The following is a 25,968-nucleotide window of genomic DNA, read 5'->3' on the forward strand; positions in this document are numbered from 1 at the left end:
ACATTGCACACAGTCCCATGTAAAGTGCTATGCATATCCTAGTGGATCAGACAAGAGTTTTAGCAGCACATATATAACAAATCAAGTAACAGTCATGTCTATACCAGTACCCAGAGGTGGAGGGGATGCACACCAAGCCTAAGGACACACGTTTTCGCGGGTAGCTTTATCAACCAGGCGAGGTAAGGATGACGCTTTTTGACCCCTGCTCTCCATATGCAAATTATGAGTGTTATAATATGGTATTTGCCAGCTAATAAAATATTTATTGTTATCCCTTAAACCACAATTCTCCGTTTTTTTGCTTAGTGTGGCACACACAGAGACACAATGCAACGATTGTGTCAACTTCTCCCCTTTTATCTGGTTTCAAGAGTGATATTTATATTGGTCACACCTATTACTTGCCACAGATGAGTTTGAACGAGCATAACATGCTTGAAACAAAGTTGTTTACCCACAATTTTGGAAAGGTGCAAACAATTTTCTCTGGCCCATTTTTGTGGTTTTGTAAGAAATTACATCCAATTGACAATTTTTCCTCAGTTTTTTTTGTGTTGTTCTAACACACACAAAGGAAAGTAAAGGTGTATACCAAAACATGTCTAATTGCGATAATTTTCTGGGAAAAAAAACCCTTCTTTTTTTGGAACAATTTCAAGCGGTCCAACACTTTCAGCCATGACTGTATATGCAGTGTGTCCACCCATATCCTGTCCACCGCCATTAACTTGAGAACGGCGGCAGCTATAGGAATAGAAGTGGTGTCTAGGTATAGTAAAGTAGCCATGCGCTACACAATGAAACCACCTATAGCGCCACCTGGTGGAAAACAACGGAGTGAGCATTTTTATCTCGAAAACAGAATGAGATAGAGAAAAAAAGTGAATTAAAAAATTGTAGGGCATCATCAACTCAATACGAATCACCACCTTGCATACAGAAATGCTATGATATGAAACCCATGACCCCCCCCAAAACATTGAATGCTGGTCACGCATATGGCACGCATTTAACTTTGATGCTCAAAGTGGCCACCGTCTGCTGCAATGCACATCTGGACTCTGGACAGCATACTGTATCTTGCTGCACGTTGTGGTAGGTGATGCGTTTGCACAAGCATCTGTGATACGTCATCGTAGATCCTGCAATGTTGGTGGAGGGGTCACATACACCTGCTGTTTGATGTGACCTCACAGAAAGAAGTCCAATGGGGTCAGGTGAGCGTGGAGGCAACTCCACGCAGCCACCATACCCAATGACTTGTAGGAAGGTCTCCATGAGGTATCGCTTCACGTCCGCAGCCTTGCGAGTTTTACACGTTCTAATCTCTGTATGCAAGGTGTCGATTCGTATTGAATTGATGATGCCCTAGAATTTTATAATTCACTTTTCTCTCAATCTCGTTGCGTTTTCGAGATAAAAATGCTAACGCCATTATTTTCCACGAGGTGGCGCTGTAGGTGGTTTCATTGCGTAGCGCATGGCTACTTTACTATGCCTAGACATCACTTCTATGCTTATAGCTGCCGCCGTTCTCAAGTTAATGGCGGTGGACAGGATATGGGAGAACACACTGTATACAATAGATCACAAAAGTGAGTAAACCCCTCACATTTTTGGAAATATTTTATTTTATCTTTTCATGGGACAACACTCAAGATATAACACTTTGATTCAATGTAAAGTAGTCAGTGTGCAGCTTGTATAACAGTGTAAAATTAGTGTGCCCTCTAAATAACTCAACAGTCATTAGTGTCTAAACCGATGGCAACTGCTGGTGGGAGGATCAGCCTGTCAGTGCTCAGACCAAAGGCCGCACACTGCATCAAATTAATCTGCATGGCTGACATCCCAGAAGGAAGCCTCTTCTAAACATGATGCACAACAAAGCCTCCAATTGGTTGAAGACAAGCAGACTAAGGACATGGATTACTGGATCCATGTCCTAAAGTCTCATGAGACCAAGATAAACATATTTGGTTCATAAGGTGTCAATCGTGTGTCGCGGCAACAAGGTGAGGAGTATAAAGAGAAGTGTGTCTTGCCTAAATATAGCTGTGTTTTTCTGTCAGACACACATACAGTGGGGAAAAAAGTATTTAGTTAGCCACCAATTGTTCTCCCACCTAAAAAGATGAGAGCGGCCTGTAATTGACATCATAGGTAGACCACAACTATGAGAGACAAAATGTGAAAACAAATCCAGAAAGTCACCTTGTCTGATTTTGCAAGATTTTATTTGCACATTATGGGGGAAAATAAGTATTTGGTCAATAACTAGAGTTAATCTCAATATTTTGTTATATATCCTTTGTTGGCAATGACAGAGGTCAAACGTTTTCTGTAAGTCTTCATAAGGTTGGCACACACTATTGGTGGTATGTTGGCCCATTCCTCCATGCAGATCTGTCGCTCTGCAACACGGACTTTCAACTCCCTCCAAAGATTTTCTATGGGGTTTAGAGCTGGAGACTGGCTAGGCCACTCCAGGACCTTCATATTCTTCTTATGAAGCCACTCCTTCATTGCCCTGGCAGTGTTCTTGGAATCATTATCATGCTGAAAGACCCAGCCACATTTCATCTTCAATGCCCTTGCTGATGGAAGGAGGTTTGCACTCACAATCTCACGATACATGGCCCCATTCATTCTTTCATGTACACGGATCAGTCGTACTGGTCCCTTTTTGGCAGAGAAACAGCCTCAAAGCATGATGTTGCCAACCCATGCTTCATAGTAGGTATGGTGTTCTTTGGATGCAATTCAGCATTGTCTCCTCCAAACATGACGAGTTGTATTTCTACCAAACAGTTCTACTTTGGTTTCATCAGACCATATGACATTCTACAAATTCTCTCCTGGATAATCCAAATTCTCTCTAGCAAACTTCAGACAGGCCCGGACATGTACTGGCCTAAGCAGAAGAACACATCTGGCACTGCAGGATCTGAGTCCCTGGCGGCGTAGTGTGTTACTGATAGTAGCCTTTGTTAGTTACGGTGGTCCCAGCTCTATGCAGGTCATTCACTAGGTCCCCTGTGTGTTTCTGGGATTTTTGTTCACCGTTCTTGTGATAATTTTGACCCCTGAGATCTTGCGTGGAGCCTCATATAGAGGGAGATTATCAGTGGTCTTAGGTCTTCCATTTTCTTATTATTGCTCCCACTGTTGATTTCATCACACAAAGCTGCCTGCCTTTTGCAGATTCAGTCTTCCCAGCCTGGTGAAGGGCTACAATATTGTTTCTGGTGTCCTTCGACAGCTCTTTGATCTTCCCTGTAGTGGAGTTTGGAGTGTGACTGCTTGAGCTTGTAGACAGGTGTCTTTTATACCGGTAAAAAGTTCAAACAGGTGTCATTACTACAGGTAATGAGTGGAGGACAGAGGAGCTTCTTAAAGAAGAATTTACAGGTCTGTGAGAGCCAGAAATCTCGCATGTTTTTAGGTGACTAAACACTTATTTTCCCCATAATTTGCAAATAAAATCTTGCAAAATCAGACAAGGTGAGTTTCTGGATTTGTTTTCTCATTTTGTCTCTCATCGTTGTGGTCTACCTATGTCAGGCCTTTCCCATATTTTTAAAGTGGGAGAACTTGCACAATTGGTAGCTGACTAAATACTTTTTTCCCCCCACTGTATTTTATTTGTAATGTTGTTGTTTTTTTTTTCTTTTCGTGGGGGGGTTAATGCAGACTGTCACCAGCAGAGGGGCCCACACATTTATGCAACATGCTGGTGGGTGCCCATGTCCAAATTTTGCCCTTGGACCCACATGACTAGTTACTGACAGACAACGCAATGCTACCACAGAACTAAAACATGTTTTGTTTATTTTGACAGGAACTGCTGGTACTGATAATTACATATAAACAATGCACACATAAATATATTTGTGAATGTAGGATATAGGATGCTCTAAAGTTTCACTATCAATTGGTTTAATTTGTGACAAAGCAAAAATGATGACACCAGGGTAGTGTAATAAGCGGCAACACATTCAGGTGAGATCCTTACTTCTGGTAAATATGTAATTAAACCCTTAAAGGGGTTGGCTTGTATCAGAAGAAAAGGCCGCAATAATTCTATGTGACTGCAGACAGCCAAACTGTTACAATGTGCAATGTGCACACTGTTATGATTCCACTGTGCTGCCTGTGTGGGTGGACAGTCACATATGTGTGATTTACATATTGCCATTATGACCCGAGTAGACTCTTGCACTTCTTTCAATTATCCTCAACTGAGAGAAAACCGGTAAGACTAGACGGCTCATGAAAGCCCACAAAATAGGGGGTTACAGGCAAATCATGACAATGTGTGAATTGCAAACTGTCAAACTTTGGCTGTCTAGTCACATAAAATTACTGCAGACTTTTCTTCTGAGACTAGACAATCCTCTTACTCGAATTTACATGGGACTGATAACGCTAGTTACTATTAAATTGCTATGAACATAGTCTGAGAACTCTGACAGAAAGATGTATACTGCGCATTCAACAGTTCAATGGACATCAGGTTAGTCCATGAGAATAAACACATGTATACCCATGCAAGTCAGGGGCATAAAGAAGGGAAGAATTACAGAAAAAGGAATATACATTTGCATTATAAGGTAGTATTATATAGTAGTACAGTGGTTATACAGAAGATCTGTGATGAAATAAAATAAATAGAGAGTATCCCTTTGAGATTTTCTGGATTCAATAGATGCAATAATGAAATGAACCAGTGGCATCCAGTTTTCCAGTTTCCGCTTTGGTTTTGTCATACTCCAGGATGCATTGTGTTTGGAGGTGCAACTAGGAAAACGAAAAAGAGGTTAGCACATTTTAAGTAAATAGATTGATGCAAAACAGTGTGAACAGCCTTTTTAGAGAGAAAGACGACTGGACCTCTAGTGCCACCTATAAGATTGAGGAATTTTTAAAACTCAATATCTTCCCAATACAATCCATAAGCATTGTTGACTAGGACTGGGTGGACCCAGACTATAAAAGTCCGGATCCGCGCGGTTTCAAAGTTGCCCGGGTGCCGGACCCGTGCCTGGTATTCTGTCTGTTTGTTCCGGATCTAGAAAAATTAAAAAAATAAAGGAAAAATAAAGAAAATAACAATGAAGCTAGAGCTTCATACTTACTACTGGCTGTAGGCTGCTCCCGCACTCCTGCACGCTGCTGCAGCCTCCCTGTGCCACTCATTTTATATGCACGGTTTTCCCCACCCACCAGCCGGCCTGGCGTCTGTGATTGGTTGCAGTCAGACGCGCCTTCAGCCTGTGTGACGTGTCTCCTTGCATTCAGTCACCGCTTATCGCGGCTCATTCATTCTGCACTCACAGCGGGCAGCCATGCTGCTCTATGGCCGTTCGCTGTGATATTCAGATGTAGCAGAGCTGAATCGTCGTGGGACCTCATGTAGATTACGTCGGACCCTGCAGGGGTGTGTTGTGGTTAAAAAAGTGGTGAAAGAGGGTAGTTTTTGTATTTTATTCCAAATAAAAGATTTTTTCGCTGTCTGTTTATTTACTTTCACTTACAGATTAGTGATGCAGGTATCTCATAGATGCCTGTGCCATCACTAATCTAGGGTTTAGTGGCAACTGTGTGCTGTTACTAACTACTAACCCCTCATTACCCCAATTGCCACCACACCAGGGCAACAGGAAGAGAGAGGTAAAGCTCCTGGATTGTCGCATCTAATGAATGTGACAATTCCAGGCGGCTGGAAGGTTATATTTTTAGGCTGGGTCTCGCCAGTCTTTTTATACCAACCCCCAGCTGGCTTTATCTTGGCTGGGTATGAAAATTGGGGGGCACCGCACGTCGTTTTTTTAATTATTTGTTTAAATGGCCGCACACACTCTCCTGATAGAAATACCTGCTGCCGACCCGCTCCTATGCAGCTGCACGCTCGTGTCTGAAGAGCGTAAGGCCGTGCTGGGTGATGAGATGCGACACTCGCGCAAGTTTGACACCAGCTTTACGGTGCGCTCACAAGAACCGTATGACTCGCACGAGTCTCACATCGCATCACCTGGCAGTCACACACTCCCTGGACACAAGCGTGCAGCTGCATAGAACTAGAGCAGAGCATAGTATAACATATACTATATATATAATATATACAGTAGAGCATAGAGAGCAGATGGTCAGCTTTTTTTCATCCAGATTCTGGATGAGCAAAAAGTCATAGCATGCTGCGATTGTCAGCGAGAGACGTGTCCTTTGCACCCATACAAGCCTATGAGTGCAATTGAAACATTGGACTGCACTCGGATGACTTCCAAGTGCAGTGCGATAATCACATCAGCTGACAAAAGGAGGAAATGGGGAGATTAACCCCTCCCTCTCCTCCGCAGCTCCCGCCCTCTCCTATGCAGCTGTGATCCAATTGCAGGATCGGATCACAGTTGCTTAACACTCGTCCCACGCTGGCAGCACAGCGGGCGCCAAGGGTTATTGGCATATCGCATCTGATGCACTCGTATCCGATCGTGTGAATCCAGCCTTAGTTGATGCTATGGGAGAAACAGTCATATTTACTCTAATCCGATATATATGTTGGCTGGACTGTTCTTGTAGTGCCAGCTATAGCTGGTCTATTCTGGTCTGGAGAGGTGGATTTACCCAGGCTTACTGCTGTTGTTTTCCTTTTCTTTTGGTCTCTTTGTGTTGTTGCCTTGCTTTACTTGCATTTAATTTTAGTGTCTTAGTGTTAATTCCGGAAAGTGTGCAGCGTGACTTTGCTTTTGTTATTCCTGTCTGTCTTGTCTACTATTTCCCTTACACTCCAGCCTCTTCATTCCCTGGGGGAAGAAACAGTTTAGCTTTATTTAGGAATACAGCATAGTACGAGACCCAGGCATCTCCACCATCAGGAGTAATACAGGGGACAGGGATAGCCTAGGGGCCCGTTCGTGAGGGACAGTATAGGAGCCTTTTGTTCCTTGCTTTCCTATAATCACATTGTGACAATGTGCTCTGGGATTGCATCAGCTCTGCTGCAGAGCTGTGCCTGATTATAACAGTACAGCAGAGTTGAACCTCATCTCATTACAAACACAACAAGCATATATGCATTGTCTCCTCATGCAGATGTCAGCTCTGCTGTACTGCCTTTCCCCCACACTGGCTGCATGTGAGAGGGAAGCCGAAGAGCTGTACAAGGACTGCAGCTACACCTTTTCTTAATTAGACAAAATTCAATTCTGTTGTACTGTCTTAGCTCTGATCTCACTGCAGAGCTGTTTGTGACTATGACAGCAACGTGTCAGTCATTACTTGTCTGAAATTAACAGCTAATTTTCATACAACAAAAACTTGTATTCCTCTGGAGCAAGATGTCGGATCGCAGGTATCAAGCTATAATATTCTTCAACATTCTGACCTACAAGCGCATATTGATGGTAGGTTCCTCCTACTGACAGATTGCCTTTAAGATAAGGCAAAGCTTGTTAAAAAAGCAAAGTCCTCTTCCTCTTTCAAGAGTCTATTTGCATATTTTTTTGCAATTCCCAGAAGATCATTGCATGGCCTATAAGCCTCCTTACGCCGACTTCGCACTATTCATGACAAGAAACAGTACCCTTCAGATCTCATGTCAGAGGCCTCTCACCCAGCCAAGCCTCCTGTTTTGCACAGATAAGAGGCCAACGTTCTACAAAACATGTCTGCAAATGGAATTTCTAGTTTGGTTTCTTATTCCAAATCTTATGGCATGGATGGTCGATATGGACTTTGCGGATTGATAGATCCAATAAGTGGCACTAGAATTTCAGTTTTCTTTCTCTCCTAAAGGGAACCTGTCAGCTCATACATGCTGCACAAACTGTGAGCAGAGTGGAACAGCCACTGGCTGTATGAGCATAGCCAGGCTCAGAGAGAAACATACTTTTAATAGCTGCGCAGGTGACTAGTCATATTTGCACGTAGGCAGAGACCTGTCAAGTCACTTTCAGCGGGTGGGGAAAAGTGTTTCAAAGTCAAATAAACCTGACTGTGATCATACAGCCAATGGGCAATACAAGCCACCATGGTTTGGGCAGCATGTATCAGCTGACCGGAACCCTTTAAATTACTATTTGCATATTTAAACCCCCAGAGGAGCATTGCATGGCCTATAAGGTTGGCACTCTACACAAAAAGAAATGTTACCCCTTAAAGGAGTCTGAACACAGAATGACTGATCAAAGTTCCGGCACTCAGTGTACCCTTGGCATGGCGAAACATTTAAGTGCACCTTTCCATATACTTGTTTGCTATCTATCTCCACTCCCCTCCTCGTCTTTGTTAGACATCTCTGGCTTTATAAAGAGTCAGAGAAGAGTGAAGACAGATGGAAAACATGTAGATGGGAAGGTACACTGAACCGTTTGGGTATGGCAAGGGTGCACTGAGCATCTGTTCTTGGTTCTAAAAACGATGCGTCTTACCATTTGGATTGTACATAGGAGGTCCTGGAGGATACATGGGATATTGTGCTGTAGGACCACTTGGTTGATACACAGGCACTGGTTCATATCCTGGTGGTGGTGGTGCAAATTTAGGGTCCATTGGGTATGGTGGTTGTGGGGGATATGGAGACTGCATAGGGTAAGGAGGTTGCATTGGATATGCAGGCTGCATAGGATATGTAGGCTGTGTAGGATATGAAGGCTGCGTAGGATATGGTGGTTGCTGAGAAATTCCTGACATCTGGGTTTCTTGAACTAAAAGACAAAATAAATATGATTAACCCCTTCCCACTGTAACCAATAAATTCGGGAGATTTTGCTGTTTCCACTCAATACATTTTGTATCTTTTCTGTCGACGTAGCCATATTATGGCTTGTTTGCTTTTTTGCGGCACGAGTTGTAATTTGGAATGGCATCATTTATTTTACGATTCAATGATAAAAATGATCTGGCAACATAATTCTCCAAGTCACAATTAAGAAATCGATTCCAAATTGATATTTACAGTGTATGAAAGCCACCATCTGCCGGGTATGGCATGGACTCACTCCTAAGCTCGCTCCATGCTGCCGCACCCGACTTGTGCTGCATACGTATGATGGATGTTGGGAAGGGGTTATTAATATGTTTACTAATGCTTATAAAGTTAGTATTGAACTATTCATCGTAATATACACCTCAAGAAGACAGGCAAAATGGATAACATTGCAAATCTCATAACAATGGCACCTTGACGTTCATATGTTACTTTGACAAGGGCCAAGTTACAATGGGTAAGACAACTGAGTCCTTGCATCTCCAAAATGGCAGGTCTTGTAGGATGTTCCCAGTATACAGTGGTTAGGACAACCAGTGAACCACAACAGAGGCTCATTAATGTGTGGGAGTAGGGGAGGTAACCCCATTTCATCTGATTCCAAAAAACACTGTAGCACAAATTGATGTAAAAAAAATACTGCCGGTGAATCGTAACCTGCTGCATAGCCATAGCCTGGTAATAATGTCCATAAACAATTTTGTATTCACTGTGTGCACAATTATTAGGCAACTCAGTATTTTGACCATATTATCAATTTTATGCAGATTTTCCAACTCCAAGCTGTATAAACATGAATTATTTTTGGATGAAACATATCAGGTGACGTGTATTTGTGTAATGAGGGAGGATGTGGCCTAAGGGATATCAGCAACATTTATTAAGGTGTGCAGAATTATTAGGCAGCTTGTTTTCCTTAAGCAAAACAGGCCAAAAAAGGGATTAACTGAGAGAAAAATAAAGAATTGTTGCAAGTCCTACAGAGTGATGCAGCACCGAGGCTCTGAGTCCAGTGATGTGTCACATAATGTTCGGCATGCTGGTATTTTGATACAATAACTGTATTCTACTGCAGATCTAGCAGTGGTTAGAATGCTGAGCCATGTATAACCCCGCCCACACCACTGATTGTCAGCTTTTTGTCACTATACATTGACAGAATGCTGCTAATCAGTAATGGGGTTGGGGTTATACAGAGCAGTTGACTAGGAGGCACAAGACACCCAGACCTGCAGTGATGATCTACTGCTGATAAAACACTGATTTTATTGATGCCACAACACACAGCCAAATAAGTAACACATCACTGGAATCATGGTCTCAGACCATGCTGATCATCATGCTGATCTTGAATTTCATAGCAAAAACCTGCTGATAGATTCCCTATAAAAAGAAATATCAATGGTGAAAATGTATTTTCAATTTATCCAAGTTTTTCCCATGCATTTGTTAGTGGTAAAAGCAGCTGTAGTTTACAGAAATCTCATGCACATGCTGCATTTTCTCCTTGCTGATTTTAACCATCAATAGGTTTTTTTCTAATCTGCATTATGGAAAAAAGGCAAAAAAAAAAACCACAGCAAAACCCCCCAAAATATTTATGTATTGTACACAGTGGGTTTTTTTTGCCAACACTCTGGTTTTTAGTACAGAAAAATCTGCTGGAAATACTGCCTTAAAAATGATTGAAGTTGATGAAAGGGAATCTGTCAGCAGATTTTGTAGTGTATTCTGGAGATCGCTTGCTGTAAGGGTTAACACACAGATTTCAGTGATGCATCTCTTATCAAGATTTGTGTTGTTGTTCACCTACACTTTGTTTTAGCTTCAGGAGATTATCATTGCTGGATTAGGACAGCTACAAGTTAGCTAGTCCGGCACACCTCCTACTGTCATTAGCAGCTTACTGTCTATAGACATTGTATATAGAGAGCCTAGTGTGGGCAGGTCTTGCTTTCTCAGCTCTGCTGCATTGCTAAATATAAAAACTGATTGAGTCAGAATCACTGCACCAAGTAAACTAAATAATACATCATTGGATTCAGAGTCTCTTTTCCTTTTATCATGCTGCTCTCAGATGAGGTAGCAAAACGCTACTGACAGAATCCCTTAAAGTCCTATGAACCTCAAAATGTTACCCCAGAAATGTACAAAATACCTTCCAAGAAGCTCTGATGTTGTTAAAAAAGTCTCTCGTGCAGTGATAAAACATCAACAATCAAAAAAGTATTTTAATGTGCAAAATGTATTAAAAAAAGCATACATTCAGCATGTAACATCCCTGTATCCCTGTATGTGTGTAGCTGACAAGCTTTTATTTTCCACCTATCCCCTAAAGAATATAATATTTTTTCGATCTATTATATGTATCCCAAAATTTTCCACTATATCTATCTGAAGAGCATAAAATATGGATGAATATTATTCAGCAATCAGCTATAAAGGAAGAAGGTGCACGGTGCAGATATAGAGTTTAGTTTAAAATATTTACTATGTTGCTTGACAGGTATGGTGTTGATATTCATACTATATGGGGGGGAGGGGGGGGCTTTTGATAACGGAGGATGGTTAATCTAGTGTAATTCTGCTATCAGGGAACCTTTCATGTCCAATAACGTTATTAACCTGCAGATATAAGGTTAATCTGCAGGATAACAGTGTTATGAAGGAGTCCGACTGTCATACTGAAAGTGAGGCACCCAGGAGAAAATAAACTTAATTTCTCCCTGGAGCCGCAGCCTCTGAATCTTACAGGTGTGCTTGAAGCAATTACAGTCACCGCTTACTAATATTATGAGCAACGGCTGTAAACATTCTTGGGCATTTTGACTGACGGCCAGCTCAGCAGTGCATCAGTGCAGAGTTACACAGTATAGCGAGCAGTGAGTGACTGAAGCCACACCAGTGCGCCTGCATGTGCATGACTGAAAGCTGGTAGATCCCAAGAAACAGAGGTAATTCAAATAGTTTTAATTAAGTTTGACAATTTTTGAACACAAGGAAAAAGTGGAAAGGAAAGGAGGTGGGCAAAACAAAAGTGGAAAGAAAAACTGACAGATTTAGGATAAAGAGAAACAACAAACAAAACTGCAAGGCTACTTTCACATTATCTCAACTAAAATGACAGCCATTATACTCAGATTGCATATACACTACTCACAAAAGATTATGGATACCTGGCTTTCACGTGAAATGTATGGAAAACATAAAAGGTTCATGCTACAGTGACATTATTAATGATGAGTGAGCACTACCATGCTCGGGTGCTCGTAACAAGCAGTTAGATGCTCTGATGGGTGTGCAACAGGTGACAGACAGTAATGTGGATTCTGGCAATAGAAGGTCACAGCGTTTATGTTCAATCTATTTTTATTGTAAACATATCATATTATACATATACATCATGAAAAACTGAATGACTGACATGTCAAACTTTTTATAAATTGCATAGTAAAGAAATCATGTTTTCTCAATCTGTCTCGATCTCAATTTGACCGGATAATGAACACTTTACATCTATAGTCCTCAATAGACCTCTTCAAATTGGATTCCAACGAGATCTCAGGAAAAGGGAAGGAGAAGAGAAGAGAGAGAGAGAGAAGAAAAAAAGGAAAGAAAGGGGGGAGAAGGGAGGGAATTAGAAGGGGAAGTGGGGGAGAGGTAGGTAGCAGCGTGAGTAAGCTGGGAAGACGAAGGCAGACACAAAAGGGAAATGTTGGGTAGTTTGATTTGATTAGATTAGGGTGGGGGAGAGGCGCTCACTGTCATCTGAGAATCAGGTGGTCCTACATTCTTGTCCGGTTCATCCCTGACCATGCTGTACTCCACCGATCTAATAAGATGTTATGGCTCCGTCAAAACAGTTTAACAAAATCTGGAGAGTCCTTAAATAAGATCCATTCTCCCCAGGTCCTGCAAAATTTGTCCCTAGTGCCCGCAATGTCGGCAGAGAGCTCCTCCATCCTACATATGTTTGCCATTTCAGAGTACCACTCTGAGATGGGAGGTATCGTGGAGGACTTCCAGTACCTAGGTATGACGGAGCGCGCCGCCGCCAGGCAGAAGCGGAGTATGTCTCTCTTATGATAAGCGATTGAGTGTGGTAACATAGAGAGGAGGACTATCTTGGGGCAGTTATTCACTGCTTTCCCAGTTATAAGCTGATAATTAGCAAGAACCTTTCCCCAAAACTGTTTTAATCCATCACACTCCCACCAGATATGTGTCATGGTACCGACATCTTGCCCACATCTCCAGCACATCGCAGATACTGAAGGGAATATAATATGTAGTTTTGACGGAAACTGGTACCAACGTGTCAAAATCTTAAAATTTTTCTCCCCTGCAGAGCACGTGACTGACAATTTATGAGTAAATAAGAAACATTTCTTCCACTCATCGGGAGAGAAGTGTTGCTTCAGCTCCTTTTCCCAAGCTAATTGGTAGCCTCGTTTGCCTGAGACCCCAACTCTGATAAGAATACCGTACAGAAGGGAGATTGTGTGTTCAGGCGGGATGTTTTTAGTAAACAGTTCCTCAAAGGCACTACAAGTGCCTCGGACTCGATCAACTGTTCTCCCCGGAGAGACAAATGCCCGTAGTTGGAGAAACTCTAACCATTGTGAACCTCTAGACGGAAGCTGTGTCCGAAAGGTTTGGAATGAGGGTAATTTACCATCAATCAGTATGTGCCCCAAGCGGATGTCTTCCTCCGCCCTCCATCCGAAGTAGCTTCTCTGTTTATATCCAGGGTGAAATGATGGAGTATAGAATAAGGAAGCGAGGGGACTAACTGACTGTGGAGGCGACATTTTTTTGGATACTATGTGACTAACTTTGAGCGTTTCTTTGATAAAATTTGAAAGTATCCCCACGTTAGAAAGATCTGAAGGAGGTATCCAAGGGAGGTGTTTAAGAGGGATCTCCAGTCCTTCTTGCTCTACCCGTATCCATTGCTTAGAGTCACTGTTGAAATGCCAGTCTAATATACGGGTCAAGGCTGCAGCCTGCATGTAGACTCTGAAGTTAGGAAGGCCTGCTCCTCCACACTCCCTTGGAAGGGTAAGAGTGCGTAAGTTGATTCTTGGTTTAATTTTACCCCATATGAATCGGATAATAGCAGATTGAAGGGTACGAAAAAAACTACTGGGAGGAGAAATGGGGATGGTTTGAAAGTAGTACAAAAAGCGTGGCAGGATATCCATTTTAATTACATTCATCCTGCCCATCCAAGACAATTTCAGTCCCCCGTAAGACTTTAAGTTCTTTATTGTACCTTCTAGTAGTGGTAAGTGATTAAGTGTATATAGTTTGGAGAGGTCCGCTGGGATTGAAATACCCAAATATTTAATGGCCGAAGGTCTCCATTTGAATGGGAAGTTAGACATTGCCCGGGAAACTTCAGTTTGGGTCAAAGAGATATTTAATGCTTCTGATTTTGATAGATTAACTTTAAAGTTACTAAGGAGGCCGAATCGTTCGAATTCCATCATTATAGACGGGATCGATATATGAGGTTGAGAGATGTATAACAGGAGATCATCTGCATATAATGCAATTTTATGATTGGCATCCCCGATCTTGAGTCCTTTGATATTACTATTCCCCCTGAGAGCGTTAGCTAAGTGTTCCATGATGACTACATACAAAAGCGGAGATAAGGGGCAGCCTTGTCTGGTCCCGTTTCGTACAGCAAAGGAGGAGGATAAAGCCCCGTTAACCCTGACCTTAGCGGTTGGGTTGTCATATAAAGCGCCAATTTTCTGTATAAATCGGGGTCCCAGTCCCAACTGACCCAATGCTGCCCTCAGAAATCCCCAATGGACTCTGTCAAAGGCTTTCTCAGCATCGATGGCTAGGAGACCCAGCGGGATCGAGTTGTTTTTAGCTTTAGCAATAAGAGACAAGGTTTTAATTGTATTGTCTCTTGCTTCACGGCCTTTGACAAACCCCACTTGGTCAGGTCACAGCGTTTAGCTGCAAAAAATGATCCCTGACTTTCTGGTGTTCCTGCTGTCAGTATTCATTGTATTAGGTAGCTTTACTGCTTGGTTTTCATCTCTTCTCCTTTAGGACCCAGCAGAGCTCTCCTTCTAGACAGCTGCTTATATCAGTATTCTCCATGTGCTTATATACTCCCATCTTCCCTGGACTTGTGCTGGTGATATTATTCAGTTAATTCTAGTTCTGTTTGCAAGCAGGAGGCTTGTACTCATGTGTGGTATCATTGCTGAAAGTTTGCTGAACGTCTAGTGATCTGTGGATAAGTAGTTCATGCATTTTCCTCCCTGTGTCTTGTATAGTGTTTAGTGGGGGTTGATGAAGAGCTCGGCCCACCCGTTCCCTATTTAGGGACCAGCACTAAGAATATCTAGGATCAGGTATCAGGTTCTGTCCCTCTGCGCCAAGCCGATCTATGGTGGTGAGAGACCCCAGAGACCAGTGGTAGGTAAGGTCAAGGGTCACCATCTCCCCCTTCCCTCAGGGCCGTTCGCATGGTACTTCCCCGTACCTAGCGTGACAGATATGCTCGCTAACTTCAGAAATTTGGGAGTTAATATGAGCATATGGCTCCATAGCTATTTAAACAGATTTCCAGATAACCTTGGAGACTTCAGGAGTAACAACGCGAGAGGTCCCACCAGGATATGAAAGTGATGGAGCAGAGATATCAAGTCAGATGGCACACTCTGATGGGATTGTGACAATGACACACAGAAAAGGAAATCGCATGAACAGCGTTTTTTGAAGCATTGACATTGATAACTAATTAATATTGTATTAATTATTCAAATAATACATAATTCTGTATGATTTTAGATAGTTTGTTTACTTGTTGTAACAAAAATAATATTCTTGGAATTTTGAATGCTTTTTAATTGGGTTACTTTAATTAACTATTAAATATCTCAGAGAATCTGTCAAAACCAAAGTCATAGTCTTTCAACACCATAAACGTAATATAAACTCGTTCAGACATCGCTAGTACCAAAACCACTGTATACCAGTGTTATAATTGTTGCACATCTGTGGCTGTACTTGCTTGCGTGACTATTGAGTTGCGTGTCCTTCCAAATCCAAGTCCTCTGAAATCATGGGATGTAGCTCACTTACTATCATAACATTCTTCCTCAGAAACCCTGTTCTTATGTGTATCAGTGTAATTCCAAGAGCCTATCACTTTCCTATAAGTAGTGGTTCTTTTATTATGGAGGCAAGAAACCCTCTATAACAATATTGTAGAAGTCCCTCATTCCTCCGCTTTCTGTTGATCGTAGATCTAGTGATGCGTCTCTCTACCGACATCCTAACAGGCGCTGACACAGGAGCTGCGTTGATCACAGCCCCGAAGCTCCGATTTATATCTGGGGCCCATCACTCCTGTTCAGTCCTTTTGCATCCTGGGGTAATATCTTCTTCGGCACCCGTTTCCAGATGCTCATGGATGGCGGAATGAAGCATGTGAAAAATCTCCCCTCTCTCTGGTCCGCACCAGAGGAGGGCAGAGTGTCCCTTCTTAAGACGAGTTGACAGTTCAGTCCCTTGACCAGCTCCAGTGGGAACACTGTGCTGTGAGTTCATTTCCTTAATGGCGCTCTGATTTTGAGAATAACATGGTTTAGAATATGTGGATAAGTCGATCATTATAAGAGGCAACCTCTGTCCTCTTTGTTCTTAGGTGGGCAGATCCTCTCTTCCTCTCCACCAATAGTTCAGGCTCATCCCACCTTGTAATTGATGATCTGAAGTTAGAAAGTTTCAGTTTACTCGTTCATTGAGTGATATAAAAGGCAGTAGGCTCGCATGTAACGCAGGGATTTCCTTGCAGGGATGACATCATCTGTGAAGGGGCGCCAGTGCCTAGAAGCACTGCACCCACCCACTTGATATATTGATAAATTTGTTCTGTTGAACGTCTTCTTGGAATATTGTCTTGGCATGGTCTGAGAGATATTCTGCACAATATGTGCCCAATTATTCCACTCTGGGATGCTTCAAAGTAGCTTTTACAGTCGTAACCACAGAGTTCTTTACAAAGCAGCTACTCTGGACCGCCAGCAAATCATGCCCCCTAATCAGGTTTATTTTCTCCTGGGTGCTGCACCTTCAGTAGTGCGGCCGGGCATCATCACGTTGCTATTAACCTGCAGACTGCCCCTATATGTGCAGGTTAATAGCATTATCGGATATGACAGGTTCCCTGTACTGCTGTCATTAGTCAGTGACATGACATATGTACGCGTATATATATAAAATTATTTATTTCAAATATCCATGCTATTGTTAATCTTTTGCTGTTTAGAGGCCTTTATCATGTTTAGAGCTGTCCCTATACAAGCTTCAGCCGAGGAGACAGCAATGGCAGGCCTAACAATAGTGACAAAAGGAGCCGTGTGACTTTCAGGGTTCTGCGATTAGTATTAATCATGGCACCTCACTGGTTACAGTTCTGGGATGGGATCAATGTTTTCTAACAAGTTGTTGCAGGCTGCTAATCACAGATTTTCCCAGCATCAGTAGGTGCCTGGACATAGCTGTTTTCCAGCACAATCTCAGTGCTATTAATTTATGGCCTTCAGTCTAAAGCGGGCTTTACACGCTGCGACATCGCTAATGCGGAGTCGTTGGGGTCACGGAATTCGTGACGCACATCCGGCCGCATTAGCGATGCCGTTGCGTGTGACACCGATAAGCGATTTTGCATCGTTGCAAAAACGTGCAAAATCGCTAATCGGCGACATGGGGGTCCATTCTCAAATCTCGTTACTGCAGCAGTAACGAGGTTGTTCCTCGTTCCTGCGGCAGCACACATCGCTGCGTGTGACGCCGCAGGAACGAGGAAGCTCCCCTTACCTGCCTCCCGGCCGCTATGAGGAAGGAAGGAGGTGGGCGGGATGTTACGTCCCGCTCAGCTCCGCCCCTCCGCTGCTATTGGGCGGCGGTTCAGTGACGTCGCTGTGACGCCACACGGACCGCCCCCTTAGAAAGGAGGCGGTTCGCCCATCACAGCGACGTCGCCGGACAGGTATGTATGTGTGACGGCTGTTGTGCGACACGGGCAGCGATTTGCCCGTGTCGCGCAACAGATGGGGGCGGGTACCCACACTAGCGATATCGGGACCGATATCGCAGTGTGTAAAGTAGCCTTTAGGCTACTTTCACACTTGTGTTGGACAGCTTCCGTTGCTATCCGCAGCCTTGAGGAATTACGGTAACCATTGCAGGAAACCGTTTGATTCCTCATAGACTTCTATTAGCTACGGATAGCAACGGATGTCCTTGCATTGCGTCCGCCCCGCGGCGCATCAGTTCTTTTGACGCTGACCGTCAGTGACCGTTGGGCGGATGGAACGCTGCATGTAGCGTTTTTCTGCACTTGGCAGAGTGTCAAAAAAACGCAACCTGCAGGAATCCGTTGGCGTCCGTTGTTTTATAATGGATGCCTATGGTGGCGGATTCCGTTAACGCATCCGTCTTTACACAACTACGCATGCCCAGATGTGTAGAGTCAAGGAAAAAACCTATAACTGATTGCGTTATTATGTACGATCCGTAGCATCCGTTGTGCCACTATATGCAACGCATCCGTTGCATGCGTCACACAACGCAATGCTACGGATGCCGTTCAACGCAAGTTTGAAAGTAGCCTTAGCTGCCAGTGCAGCACATTTATAGCTCAAAGGAAAAAAAAAAGAGTTGAAGGATTTTTTTTCTGTCGCCTAGAATTCTGACAAGAAGGGGTTGGAACGCAGACCAAGTCACTGTTTTTGCCTAGAAAATTGCCCATATATGTCCAGCAAATCAACATCAAAGTTAGCTGGACTTTCCCTGGAGGCACAGCAAGAGCCCCCTTCACCATTAGTCACTTGACTTTCTAATAATCTATCCCCCTGAGCTGGTGTTAGGAGGAGCAAACAAGGTGTTTGTCCAGGGCCCCATACACAAAAGGGCCGCCCGACAGTTACAGGTTTGGGAAGTTGGAGTGCAACATGCAGTGTATGTGTGTAAAATACAGTGTGTGTATATATGTGGAACATGTGGGTGTTATGCAGCATAGAGTGTATATATGTGTAGCGCAGAGTGCTTTCTAACATTGAGTATTTGTGTAACATACTGTTTGTGTGTAGCATGGAGAGTGCAAGCTTGTGTATATAAGTGTAACATAATGTCTGTGTGTATCATTGAGTGTTGTTTTTTTTTAACATTGTGTGTGTGTAACATACAGTGTGTTTGCTTGTGTGAAACCTGCAGTTTATGTGTAGAATGAAATGTAGGTGTGTGAAACATGCACAAGTGCCTCCAGTATCTGTGTATCATAAAATGTGTGTTCAGCATAAAGAGTGTGTGAAGCATAAAGAGTGTGTGAAGCATAAAGAGTCTGTATAACATAAAATGTGTGTATAACATGGTTTGTGTGTAGCACTGTGTGTCTGATATATACAGTGTGCAGCATTGAGAGTGTATGTGTGCAACATACAGCTTATGTGTTGCATGGAGTGTGTGCTGTGTGTAAAATAGCGTGCGAAGCATGAAGTGTGTGTTACAGTGTGTGTGTGTCTGTATGTAAAATACAGTGTGTATGTGTAAATTACAGTGTGTGGTGTGAAGCTTGGAGCGTGTATACTTGTAACAAATTGTCTGTGTCTCACATTGAGTATGATTTATAATATACTAGAAGGTGGCCCGATTCTACGCATCGGGTATTCTAGAATTTACGTATTGTGTAGTTCATGTATGATTTTTGTTTATATATATATATATATATAGATGTTGTTGTGTGTAGTTACCAAGTGTTTGTGTAGGGCGCTGTACATGTTCTGGATGTTGTCTGGGTGTGATGGGGGGGTGAGAGCGGTGTTGTTTGTGTGTTGCGTTGTTTGTGGAGCGCTGTGTGTCTGTAGCGTTGTGTGTGTGTTGCGCAGTTTGTGTGTGTGTGGTGTGTTTTGGGGGGAGGTATGTTTTGTGCAATGTGCGTGTTGTGCGGTATGTGCGTATATTTGTGTGTGCAGCGTTGTCTGTGTGTGTGGGTGTCTGTGTAGGGCAGTTGTTTGTGGTTCCCAGTGTGTGTGTGTGGTGTGGTGTGTTGTGCAGTGCGCGCGTATGTGTGTGTGTTGGGGGGAGGTGTGCACTTCCCATCGTGCTCCATCCCCCATGCAGCGCACTCCCCATCGTGCTCCATCCCGTATGCTGCGCACCCCCCATCGTGCTCCATCTCCCATCCTGCGCACTCCCAAACGTGCTCCATCCGCCATGCTGCGCACTCCCAAACGTGCTCCATCCGCCATGCAGCGCATTCCCCATCGTGCTCCATCCCCCATGCTGCGCACTCCCAAACGTGCTCCATCCGCCATGCTGCGCACTCCCCATCGTGCTCCATCTCCCATGCTGCGCACTCCCAAACGTGCTCCATCCGCCATGCTGCGCACTCCCAAACGTGCTCCATCCCCCATGCTGCGCACTCCCCATCGTGCTCCATCCCCCATGCTGCGCACTCCCAAACGTGCTCCATCCGCCATGCTGCGCACTCCCCATCGTGCTCCATCTCCCATGCTGCGCACTCCCAAACGTGCTCCATCCGCCATGCTGCGCACTCCCAAACGTGGTCCATCCGCCATGCTGCGCACTCCCAAACGTGCTCCATCCGCCATACTCCGCACTCCCCATCGTGCTGCATCCTCCATGCTGCGCACTCCCAAACGTGCTCCATCCGCCATACTCCGCACTCCCCATCGTGCTGCATCCCCCATGCTGCGCACTCCCAAACGTGCTCCATCAGCCATGCTGCGCATTTCCAAACGTGCTCCATCCGCCATGCTGCGCACTCCCAAACGTGCTCCATCCGCCATGCTGCGCACTCCCAAACGTGCTCCATCCGCCATGCTGCGCACTCCCAAACGTACTCCATCCGCCATGCTGCGCACTCCCAAACGTGCTCCATCCGCCATGCTGCGCACTCCCAAAGGTGCTCCATCCGCCATGCTGCGCCAGCATCAGCCTCTCCGTCTCCAGCATCAGCCTCCCCATCCCAGCCTTCCCCAGGTTCAGCCTCTCTCCTCTCAGCCTCCTCCAGCACGCCATGCTCCTCTGCCGACACTCACAGATCCGATCGCATACACTCACACACACCCACCCGATCGCATACACTCACACACACCCGATCGCATACACTCACACACACCCGATCGCATACACTCACACACACCCGATCGCATACACTCACACACACCCACACACCCCCACCCGATCGCATACACTCACCCCCACCCGATCGCATACACTCACACACACCCGATCGCATACACTCACACACAAAGACACACACACTGACGATATTGCACATACGCGCTGATACTCACAACATCCGGGGATATCACATGCTTCTGGCCATGTGATCCCCCGGCAGGTCCTGGAAGCTCACAACAGCACAGTATCGCCGCCGAGAAGCAAGCGATATCCCAGGATGTTGTGAGTATTTGGATGCGATGTGTGAGGTGTGTGTGAGTGTGATCTGATTTGTGTGTGTATGTGTGTGTGTGTGTGTGCGCTGTTATGTGTGTGTATGTTCCGCAGCTGCAGGACCTTGATGTGTGGATGCGATGTGATGTGTGTGTGAGAGTGAGTGTGAGCCGGTGTACACTGGTAACTATGATACACATCGGGTAACTAAGGGACCTTAGTTACCCGATGTGTATAATGGTTACCAGCTTTCACGGCCTCCGTCAAGATCCCAGCATCGCAAGGTTATGTCTGGCGCTGCCGGGATCCTGACGGAGCCGGTGTAGAAGCAAGCGATATCCCAGCATGTTGTGATGTGTGAGGTGTGTGTGAGAGTGAGTGTGAGAGTGAGTGTGATCTGATGTGTGTGTGTACTCACCTGGGAATCGGAGCTCCGTGTCAGTTGGGCCAGAGCGAGCGTGCATTGCGTGAGGGGGGCGGGGCCTGCAGAGAGCCGGGGCGAGAGGCCAATCCGTGGGGGGGGGGCGAGCCCAGCGGCCAATCAGCTTTGTGTCACCGTAAGGACACAATTTCGGAGCAAGACAGACAGACAGACAGACAGACAGACAGACAGACAGACAGAATAAGGCAATTATATATATTGATAGAGTGTGTATGCAACATTCAACGTGGGTGTAGCATGGAGTTTATACATAGCAAAGACTATGAGTCCTACATATAGTGTGTGTGTGTGTGTGTGTGTGTGTGTGTATGTATGTATATATATGTGTGTGTATGTGTGTGTGTGTGTATGTGTGTGTGTGTTGTGCAGCAGCAGTGCTCCCGTCCTCAATCCCAAAATCATAATTTCAACATGTATGTGTGTGACATGCAGAGTGTGTGTGTGTCTGTGTGTTTGTGTGTTTGTGTGTGTTGTGCAGCAGCAGTGCTCCCGTCCTCAATCCCAAAATCATAATTTCAACATGTATGTGTGTGACATGCAGAGTGCGTGTGTCTGTGTGTGTGTGTGTGTGTGTGTGTGTGTGTGTGTGAAACAGTGTGTGCATGTTATATAATTAATGTACTGATGGCTCTACCTAGTAATCCAATATTGTGCTATTAATTTTCTTGCCATATATAGCATACGGGCAGCCGCCACTTTACCCTATGCAAACAATAGTTGACATAACAAAAATGAATATAATAAAAAACAACACTTTATTAAACACTATTAAAACCATATGGACAAAATAAAAAAAAACTACATAAATATAAAAATTATTACTATGAGACCACTCAGTAGGTTGAGGCCAAAAAATGGGTGTAGGGGGTTCACCAAGCTGTCCGAGGGGAAAATGACTCTATCAATGGATGTTACACACACTAAGTGGTGACCCCACTCCTTCATGGCTGTCTGGTATACCTGACCCAACACTTGATTAATTACCACACAACGGTGAAAAAAGGGAAATCAATAAATGGAAAATGAGTCTAATATAGGTCATGATGTGTATACACCACTGATCTTGAATCTATATATAGTAGAATCAGTCATCAGTTGAATTCATCAGGACAAAATGTTATATGTATTTTCCATAGCAAGACGCATTTCCTCCCACTTCATCAATCGGGGTTCATGAGAGACCGGAGTTTGCAAGATTGAATGAAAATATTCAGTGTAGCTCATCTAATGGCTGTTTGCCTCAGGATATACAACATCGCTGATCTATCTTGCCAACTCCGGTAGGGTGATATTCCCCTCAGTGACAAGTTGGTGAACCCCTTACACCCATTCCTTTGCCTCGACCTTCTAAGGGGTCTCACAGTAATAATTTTTATATTTGTGTCGTCTTTTTTGTCCCTATGGTAATATTATTTAATAAAGTATTGCTTTCTATTGTATACATTTTCTCTAGCAGGGTATATTCTGGTATCTATATATATAATTGCCTTATTCTGTCTGTCTGTCTGTCTGTCTGTCATGCTCCAAAATTGTGTCCTTACGGTGACACAAAGCTGATTGGCCGCTGGGCTCGCCATGGCCCCGCCCCCCCACACGGATTGGCCGCTCGCCCAGGCTGCGCCCCCACACGGATTGGCCAGCCGCTCGCCCAGGCTCCGCCCCCCCCCCACAGATTGGCCTCTCGCCCCGGCACCCTGCAGGCATTGGCAATTCGGCCCCGCCCCGCCCCCTCACGCAATGCACGCTAGCTCTGGCCCCGCCCCCTCCCCCCCGCGCATTCCCCGAACTGACACGACTCCCAGGTGAGTACTGTACTCCCCCCCCCTCCCCTTCGGGAGCCCACATCAGCGTACGCCGCCAACCCAGCCAACACTTACTCTCGCATTGCTGGCTTTGCCGCCGTATGCTGGTGTGGGCTCCCGTGCGAGCGGGGGACGGGATACGTTGGTAACCATGCTAGCATAGTTACCAGCTGGTAACCATGCTAGCATGGTTACAAGCGCATCAAGGTCCTGCAGCGGCGGAAGATCCACACGCACACACATAACAGCACACACACACACATACACACACATCAGATCACACTCACTCTCACACACACCTCACACACACATCACATCGCATCCACACACTCACAGCATCCGGCGATATCGCTTGCTTCTCGGCCTCGATACTGTGCTGCTGTGACCTTCCAGGACCTGACGGAGGATCACATGGCCAGAAGCATGTGGTATCTCCGGATGTTGTGAGTGTGAGCGCGTATGTGCGATTTCCTCAGTGTCTGTGTGTGTGAGTGTATGCGATTGGGTGTGTGTGAGTGTATGCGATCGGGTGTGTGTGAGTGTATGCGATCGGTTGTGTGTGAGTGTATGCGATCGGTTGTGTGTGTGAGTGTATGCGATCGGTTGTGTGTGTGAGTGTCGGCAGAGGAGCACGGCGTGCTGGAGGAGGCTGGGAGCAGAGAGGCTGATCTTGGGGAAGGCTGGGAGGGGGAGGCTGATGCTGGGGGAGACTGGGAGGGGAAGGCTGATGCTGAAGGAGGCTGGGAGGAGAGAGGCTGATCCTGAGGAAGGCTGGGAAGGGGAGGCTGATGCTGAGGGAGGCTGGAAGGAGAGAGGCTGATGCTGGGGGAGGCTGGAAGGAGAGAGGCTGATGCTGGGGAAGGCTGATGCTGAGGGAGGCTGGGAGGGGAAAGCTGATGCTGGGGAAGGCTGGGAGGACGGAGGCTGGGAGGAGAGAGGCTGATCCTGGGGAAGGCTGGGAGAGGGAGGCTGATGCTGGGGGAGGCTGGAAGGAGAGAGGGTGATGCTGGGGGAGGCTGGAAGGAGAGAGGCTGATGGTGGGGGAGGCTGATGCTGGGGGAGGCTGGGAGGACGGAGGCTGGGAGGAGAGAGGCTGATCCTGGGGAAGGCTGGGAGAGGGAGGCTGATGCTGGGGGAGGCTGGAAGGAGAGAGGCTGATGCTGGGGGAGGCTGGAAGGAGAGAGGCTGATGCTGGGGGAGGCTGGAAGGAGAGAGGCTGATGCTGGGGGAGGCTGATGCTGGGGGAGGCTGGGAAGAGAGAGAGGCTGGGAGGAGAGAGGCTGATTCTGGGGAAGGCTGGGAGGAGAGAGGCTGATGCTGGGGACAGAGAGGAGAGGCTGATGCTGGGAGGAGAGAGGCTGATGCTGGGATGAGAGAGGCTGATCCTGGGGAAGGCTGGGAGGGGGAGGCTGAGAGAAGAGAGGCTGATGCTGAGGGAGGCTGAGGCTGGGGTAGGCTGGGAGGAGAGAGGCTGATGCTAGGGACAGAAAAGGCTGATGCTGTGAGGAGAGAGGCTGATGCTGGGAGGAGAGAGGCTGATGCTGGGAGGAGAGAGGCTGATGCTGGGAGGAGAGAGGCTGATGCTGTGTGCAGAGAGGCTGATGCTGCGGGCAGAGAGGCTGATACTGCGGGCAGAGAGGCTGATGCTGGTGCAGCATAGGGAATGGAGCACGATGGGGGGTGCGCAGCATGGGGGATGGAGCACGATGGGGAGTGCGCAGCATGGGGGATGGAGCACGTTTGGGAGTGCGCAGCATGGCGGATGGACCACGTTTGGGAGTGCGCAGCATGGAGGATGGAGCACGTTTGGGAGTGCGCAGCATGGCGGATGGAGCACGTTTGGGAGTGAGCAGCATGGCAGATGGAGCACGTTTGGGAGTGCGCAGCATGGCGGATGGAGCACGTTTGGGAGTGCGCAGCATGGCGGATGGAGCACGTTTGGGAGTGCGCAGCATGGCGGATGGACCACGTTTGGGAGTGCGCAGCATAGCGGATGGACCACGTTTGGGAGTGCGCAGCATGGCGGATGGACCACGTTTGGGAGTGCGCAGCATGGCGGATGGAGCACGTTTGGGAGTGCGCAGCATGGCGGATGGAGCACGTTTGGGAGTGCGCAGCATGGCGGATGGAGCACGTTTGGGAGTGCGCAGCATGCCGGATGGTGCACGATGGGGAGTGCGCAGTATGGCGGATGGAGCACGTTTGGTAGTGCGCAGTATGGCGGATGGAGCACGTTGGGGAGTGCGCAGCATGGCGGATGGAGCACGTTTGGGAGTGCGCAGCATGGCGGATGGACCACGTTTGGGAGTGCGCAGCATGGCGGATGGAGCACGTTTGGGAGTGCGCAGCATGGCGGATGGAGCACGTTTGGGAGTGCGCAGCATGGCGGGTGGAGCACGTTTGGGAGTGCGCAGCATGGCGGATGGAGCACGATGGGGGGTGCGCAGCATGGGGGATGGAGCACGATGGGGGGTGTACACCTCCCCCCAACACAC

At 46.0% G+C, this 25,968-nt stretch overlaps 1 protein-coding gene across 1 annotated transcript in view; it reads right to left on the bottom strand.

Annotated features, from left to right (window-relative positions):
* Nucleotides 1-3,817: 3,817 nt before the first annotated feature.
* SHISA4 (shisa family member 4) overlaps nucleotides 3,818-25,968 on the bottom strand; it is a 93,065-nt gene continuing 70,914 nt past the window's right edge. Inside the window, exons 4-5 of the mRNA XM_075335845.1 lie at nucleotides 8,436-8,711; nucleotides 3,818-4,803 (exon numbers count right to left, since the gene is read on the bottom strand). Of these exons, the coding sequence (XP_075191960.1) occupies nucleotides 4,769-4,803; nucleotides 8,436-8,711 (311 nt within the window). The 3' untranslated portion in view covers nucleotides 3,818-4,768. The remainder of the gene's footprint in view (nucleotides 4,804-8,435; nucleotides 8,712-25,968) is intronic.

This window comes from Anomaloglossus baeobatrachus, chromosome 2 (genome assembly GCF_048569485.1).
Source record: "Anomaloglossus baeobatrachus isolate aAnoBae1 chromosome 2, aAnoBae1.hap1, whole genome shotgun sequence".
Classification (NCBI taxonomy): Eukaryota; Metazoa; Chordata; class Amphibia; order Anura; family Aromobatidae; genus Anomaloglossus; species Anomaloglossus baeobatrachus.